The sequence below is a fragment of the Cynoglossus semilaevis genome, chromosome 13 (assembly GCF_000523025.1).
Source record: "Cynoglossus semilaevis isolate Cse_v1.0 chromosome 13, Cse_v1.0, whole genome shotgun sequence".
Taxonomy (NCBI): domain Eukaryota; kingdom Metazoa; phylum Chordata; class Actinopteri; order Pleuronectiformes; family Cynoglossidae; genus Cynoglossus; species Cynoglossus semilaevis.
Genome location: NC_024319.1, coordinates 3,617,913 through 3,624,317, shown reverse-complemented (window position 1 = coordinate 3,624,317; position 6,405 = coordinate 3,617,913). Strand labels below are relative to the sequence as shown.

The 6,405-nt window shown below is 44.3% G+C and overlaps 2 protein-coding genes across 3 annotated transcripts in view; both read left to right on the top strand.

The window, feature by feature from the left end:
* sema4aa (sema domain, immunoglobulin domain (Ig), transmembrane domain (TM) and short cytoplasmic domain, (semaphorin) 4Aa) overlaps positions 1-2,524 on the top strand; it is a 4,889-nt gene extending 2,365 nt beyond the window's left edge. The window contains 8 exon segments of the mRNA XM_025061439.1: positions 1-45; positions 185-357; positions 433-571; positions 672-861; positions 947-1,062; positions 1,145-1,305; positions 1,580-1,641; positions 1,715-2,524. The exon segment at positions 1-45 is cut by the window's left edge and continues 54 nt beyond it. Of these exon segments, the coding sequence (XP_024917207.1) occupies positions 1-45; positions 185-357; positions 433-571; positions 672-861; positions 947-1,062; positions 1,145-1,305; positions 1,580-1,641; positions 1,715-2,376 (1,548 nt within the window). The 3' untranslated portion in view covers positions 2,377-2,524.
* Positions 2,525-3,323: 799 nt separating this feature from the next.
* LOC103388105 (membrane-spanning 4-domains subfamily A member 4A) lies at positions 3,324-6,137 on the top strand. Of its 2 annotated transcripts, XM_025061894.1 has the most exons (8): positions 3,324-3,487; positions 3,533-3,596; positions 3,921-4,164; positions 4,375-4,476; positions 4,553-4,609; positions 4,706-4,870; positions 5,020-5,130; positions 5,433-6,137. In XM_025061894.1, exons 3-8 carry the CDS (start codon positions 3,937-3,939, stop codon positions 5,523-5,525), a joined length of 756 nt encoding a protein of 251 aa, XP_024917662.1. In that variant the 5' UTR covers positions 3,324-3,487; positions 3,533-3,596; positions 3,921-3,936; the 3' UTR covers positions 5,526-6,137. The 2 variants fall into 2 exon arrangements, with proteins under 2 accessions (XP_024917662.1, XP_024917663.1); XM_025061895.1 differs by lacking the exon at positions 3,324-3,487 and having other exon boundaries at positions 3,517-3,596.
* Positions 6,138-6,405: the final 268 nt, after the last annotated feature.

Genomic DNA, 6,405 nt, shown 5'->3' with positions numbered 1-6,405 from the left:
TACCTGAACGATCTGAGAGTTGCACGAGTCGCTCAAGTCTGCAAGGTCACAAACAGACACAGCTATTGCTAGTATTGCTATTAGCTACACAAAGGGCTAATTACTGAATATGAGCGATGTTGACAGATCAGGCAGAGAGAAGTTAGCCTTGTAATGAAGACATCTGTGTTTTCAATCCATACAGGACGATGTTGGTGGACAGAGGACGCTGCAGAGGAAGTGGACGTCTTTCGCTAAAGCTACGCTGCTCTGCGGCTCATCCAAACAGCTTCCTTACAGCATCCTCCAGGACGTGTTCACACTGTCGCCTCTACAAGGCGCCGACACCGTGTATTACGGCGTCTTCACATCCCAGTGGTGAGAAAACCGGGAGACGAGTCGGTCCGACAGCACAACGTGAACTGGTCCCACCCTGACTCTGGTTCTCTCCAGGTCCTCCACTCCCGAGTCGGCCGTTTGCATTTTCAGGCTGCAGGATGTGAGGTCCACTTTCACTAGAAGCTACAGGAAGTTTGACACAGAGACTCGCCAGTGGAGCCCACTGCTGGGAAATCACCCGTACCTGGGCAAGGTAGGAGGAAGAAAACCTCAGGACTGGGAATGTGAAAATAAACTGTAAAAGTCATTTGTGTGAAGAGTTCCAAGTTCTCAAGGTCTCTCATCTCTGACAGTGTGATATGGGCGGAGCCTCAGATACAGAGTTAGAAGAAGTGAAGAGAAGCTTCCTGACCAGCGACAGCGTCAGACCAGACTTGGGTGTTCCAGTTCTCGTGTCCTTGGAGCATCGGTACAGTAAGTTGGCAGCGATGAGTTCCACGGCAGCCGATGGCAAACAGTACCAGGTCCTGTTCCTGCTCACGGGTGAGGCCATAGTGATGAGATCCAGACTTTGATATGGATAATGAGGGCGGTCTCCAAATCCTGATTTTTCCCGTGCTCTGCTCAGAGTCTGGGTTCCTGCACAAAGTGGTTCTTCTGGATCAGGGTCCTTGGATCATCGAGGAGATCCAGGTGTTTCCAGAAGCTCAGCCGAGGGCCAGCCTCCTGTTGTCCACTGCTAAGGTAAAACCATTCAAACATGTGACCTGTGTGTGTGTGGTTCCATTCAATTCCATTAAACTGCTTTTTTTTCCCCCTCCTGCAGGGTGTGCTGTTCATCGGTACATCTGAAGGCATCACCTCTGTCCCACTGAGCCACTGCTCCATCTACAGAACCTGCAGTCAGTGCATCATGGCCAGAGATCCTCAGTGTGGGTGGAGCCTGAGCCGCGGTGTCTGCGATAACGTGAACAACGAAGAATCCGTGTACGACTTCTTCATCTTTATCCGACTGTTAGACTCCAACCTGGAAACTGACTTCACAGAGAAAACCAGTGACCGCAGCTCACAGACCAGTCCAGGGACCAGCAGCAGCTCCTGTGTGTCTGTGAGCTGAAACCCTGACTTTCTCTGTGGCCTTTGTTGTTGTTGGAAAACTCAGTCTCCAAATGTAGCAGAATGAAGTTGATTTAAATCTGATGAAGTCTGGATAAACCAATCCAGTTTTGGTGACCGACCTTTCTTCATTATCTCTCCTCAGAATCCAGGATGTGAAAAATGGAATCAACGAGAAGTGTCCCAGCGCCACAGCACCCTCTAAAGGTACAAACATGTCCTGCTATGCAGTCGGGAACTGTAGCCACCACCGTGACCTCTGACTTCTCCGTTTCCACAGACCTCTTTGTCCATGTAAACCAGTGGGTGGAGCTTCTCTGCGTCAGTCCGTCTCAGCGGTCTCGTCTCAGTTGGTCGTCCACACTCTTCCGTACGCTGCCGCAGAGACTCTTTAAGCATCCAGCAGAGGGCAGCCTGGTATTCCAGGCCTCCGCTGCCACCGCTGGCTCGTACAGCTGCGAGGCCGTGGAGGACGGCCAACGAGAAGTCATCGTTGTTTACCACGTGAAGATGGCGGCGACTCCGCGCTCCGTGTACCACGACGAGATTGACTACAAAGACGAGTCGTACGAGGAAATTAAAATGGAAGGACCGGTGAAACCTGCTCCAGGTGTGATACCGCCTTCAGAAAGAAGAGAAGAACAGGAGTTCCCGACAAGTCCTTCACATCTGACCACCACTTTGGACGGTCTTCAGACTACAACCAAACTCATGGATGTGTTCTGGACGGACTGCAGCTCCTGCCAGGAAACGTCCGAGGCCACGTGTGAAAAGAAGAGCTACTACAATGGGCTAGTAGTTGTCTCTCTGCTGCTTATTCTCTGCATCGGTGCCCTGGTGGCTTCTGTCGCCCTCTTGTGGCACCGCAGTGACCATAACAAGAAGGTGAACCCTCTGGTGGACACTGCCGATGTGGTTCCTGAGCTGAAGGGGGCGGAGTAACCTGCTGAGATCATCATGTTGAATTCAAATTAAAAAGATCTTTTAAGCTTTTTTTTTTTTTAACTTTGAGAAACAACTTTTTGTAACAAAACAAGTGCTAAGAAAATATTAAAAACAAAAACAAGGAGTCCTTAAGTTTTTAAGGAAAATATTAAGAAATAGTAACACAAATAAACAACTTTTTGTAACAAAACAAGTGCTGAGAAAACATTAAAAACAAGGAGAAAAGTTTTTAAGGAAAATATTAAGTAACACAAGTATATTGTTTTTATATAATGAAAAAACTTTCACGTGACGAAGAAAATGTAGAAATAAAAATGTATAGTTTTATTTACATCATTATTAATAGAGTATTTATATATGTTCGAATTAAACTTCATCAATTTTAATTAAACAATATCAATAAATGAGATGATGTATATAGTTTCAAAAGATTTAGTTTTGAAAATAGAATATTAAAGATGTAAACCTCTGATTTTTGTATATTTTTTTAAATGATTCGATTTATGTTTTGTCACATTTCAATATTGTGTTTGTTATTTAATATTAAAGTAAATTTTGGATTCCTTTATTTTGAAATGTTCTTTTCTCTGATTGTTTCTTCATTCATGTTTCTTCTGTCGTCACAGATAAAAACGAGGACGGAATTATTCTTGTAGTTTTGAACATCTTGTTGATAAATACTAAAGTTCGTTTGTGGTTCGTCTTCTCGGAAATGATGTAGAACGGCTCTCTGGTGTTACCTTCAGGTGTTGTCGGGATATTCGACGATACTTATGTTGCAGCAAAGTAGAGCGGGTTGGTTTTACGGCATGTTGCGTTTCAACAATATAATACAACCTGACAGACATGAGGTCGAGTGGGATTTCATTGTATATTAAGGCAAATGTAAAGCAGAATGACAAAAAAAAAAAACCGACAGATGTCCTACTTTTTCAGAGAGCACCTGAAGGCAGCAAGTAACCTGAAACGGGAAGAAGCAAAAATAAAAGTGCGCGGATGAAAAGACAGAGGGAGTTTCACCGTCTTTGACATTTTAACGCCCTAGTCTCAGCTTTTAGTAGTTTATTTAGATGATAAAATTGTCATAAAGCGTTAGTTAAAATCACCAGTCTCAGCTTTTAGTAGTTTATTTAGAAGATAAAATTGTCATAAAGGCTGATATTATTCACCGCTGTGAAGCAGCCCTGACTCAGACACTTTCATCAGATTCCACTGAGGTTTGTTCAAATTTAACCCTTATCATCAGATTTTTCTGTTTCAGGTTTAATGTAAAACATTTGATGACTTTTAATGTCGTGCTAAAATGTTTGGTAACATTTCCCTCCTAGTGCAACTGTTGACACGTGAAGCTCGTCCGATGTTTTTAATCAGTTTACTCCGTATCTCACTCTGTACTATGTATTTCTGTCGTTAATCTTACGACTCATTATCTGACTGATTGTTTACATTTGAATTTTCTCAGTAATATTCACACCATATTTTATGGGCTTCTCTAATTACCTTTTTTTTTTGTTTTTGTTTATAAAACTTCCGTTTTTCAGCCGCTCACCTCCGGCCATGTCCTCCTCCATCACCACGGTAGGGGGAGTAGTTGTCATCACGCAGGTCCTCCCTCGGGGTGAATCCGCCATGGCGATGCAGGTTACTGCCGCTGGCACCACCTCGGACACCACTGCTGCCCAACCGGCCACTCCTCCTGCCTCGACACCACCTGCTCTCGATTCCAGCCTCAAAGTAAATGATATGACCACTACCTTCCTGCGGGGGCACCCTCACGGCCTTGGGGTAAGAACAGGATATCACCGTTAGTCCACTTTGATATTTGAAGCTGTGACAGGCAGGACTCCATTAAGAACCCCATAGAGAAAGTTGGTGTTTTTGTATTTTCAACAATCCTAACATCACGGACATCAACCAGAACCTCGTTCTGAGCAAACAGGAAGTGATGACATTGGATTCAGCTGCCGTGACGTCACAGAGCGTCTGTGTTTGCAGGTCTTTCAGATCTTCCTGGGCGTCATGTGCATCCTCTTCAGCCTGATTGCCATCTACTCACAGATGCTGATCGTCTTCGCTCCGTTCTGCATCGCCGTTGTTGTACGTTGAAAACAAGCAACTGTGACTGTAAACCACCTGACCTTTGACCCTCAGAATGACTTTGTTATTATTTCAGTTTGTGGTGTCTGGTTCCCTGGCCCTGGTGGCTGGTTATCGTACTTCACCATCACACGTGAGCTCCGTTTCAAATTCATCAGTTTTTCGGTGAGGTTTGGTGGAGCCAGGCTGTCGTCGTGTTTGGTCTGAGGGTGTCTTCTTGGTCCTTCAGGTCTGGGCGTCTCTCCTGTCCCACATGTTGAGCCTGGTGGTCAGTGTCGGGGGTGTGGCCTACATCTGCTGGCTGTTGGCTAGTTGGAAGATCTCCATACAGATCTGTGACCTCAGCAGCATGGAGGCTCAGTCTGACTGCATGCACAGAGTCTGGAATCTGAATGTAAGTTTAACAATGACCGAGACCAGAAACAGACTCAGTCCTGGTCTAGGCTCAGCTCTTGTCCGGTTTAAGGAGGTCCTGTTACAGTGAGTCAAAGACCAGGGTTTGTCCAGGTCCTGGGTCCTGATCTGTCTCTGGTTTTGTTGCAGACCATCTTTAATGGACTTCTGGCTGTCCTCCTGATCTTACTGGTCGTACAGATCTGTGTTTCCACAAGTCTCTGTGTTTTCTCTGGAAAGTCCATCTGCTGTCGATACAAGGTGAGAGTCGGCCGCTGTGAAGGAACATCCTGAGATTATCAACAGGATTAGAGTCATAAAGTCCTCAGACAGATGTCCTTTCTGCAGGTGTTGAGCTGTGTGACCTTTGAGTTTTATTTACTGAAGCATTTTCAGATCAGGTTTTTTTAACCAAACTTGGATGGAAACGAGGTCAACACGTTTGGTTCTAGAACCATCCGAGTCAAACATGGATGTCATTTTTGATGACATTTGTCTGAGGACTTTTTGACTCATATGACACTTGTCATATTACTGACCGTGTTCACTGTTGTAACCCCCAGGTCACTGGTGGTCCGCTGATGGGCGTGGCCTCGAGGACTGACAGCTACGAAGGCCTGATCTATGACCAGACATCAGAGTATCATTCAGACTAACCATAAGGGGGCGCAAGCAGCAGCTTTTCATTAACATACACTAATCCTACAAAGGTACACAGGTTATTATTTGCAAACGGTACAGCACCTTAAAACACCATCTCATCCAGTGGACGCTCCTGGTCAGAGACATCACACCAGAATCACCTAGTCCAGGACAACAAGTCCATTAGTGACGAGCTGACAGTTAAAATGGACAGAATGGAATGTGAGACAACTTAACATGATGACTACGATTAATGTAAAAAAAAAACCACATACTGTGAAATACAGTATAAAAATATGTGCCTAATCCTACTCGTTCTAGGTTTTTCCTGGTCACAGGTTTTGGACTGCACTAACGTCTCTGACCTGAGGTTTTCTTCAAGTGTCCTTCAAGTGTAGATGTGGCAGTTTGTTGTTGTCTCAGCTGAAGACAAACTGTCCTGATGACTCTGCTCCAAGATCAGACTTGAGTTGGTATTTTAACAGCGCTGTGTCCAAAGAGACTTATTCTACAAAAATGTAACCTTAGCCAAAATACTAAACAGTCTGTGACGCTTTTTTTCCCATTTTCGTCTCTGTACGAACACAGAAATCTGAATTTAATTTAATAAACACATTTTGAAAGAATTGTTCTAGGTGTTTTTCTTTTCTAACTAATAGTTTTTATCTGACTAGAATGATTTTTGGCTAATCCTGAGCTGTTTGTTTCATTATGGGTTCATAAATTCTGGTTTTCCTTTTAGCTAATCTTCACTGTGACACTTTCTCAAACAGTAAACTGTTCATTAACAACATTTAGTTCACATTAAATTCATAAACTAGTGCCTGTCACAGACCAAAGTCCACAGAGAACATCAGTGATTTCAGCCCCCAGCCGTTAAGCTTTTCTGATGAT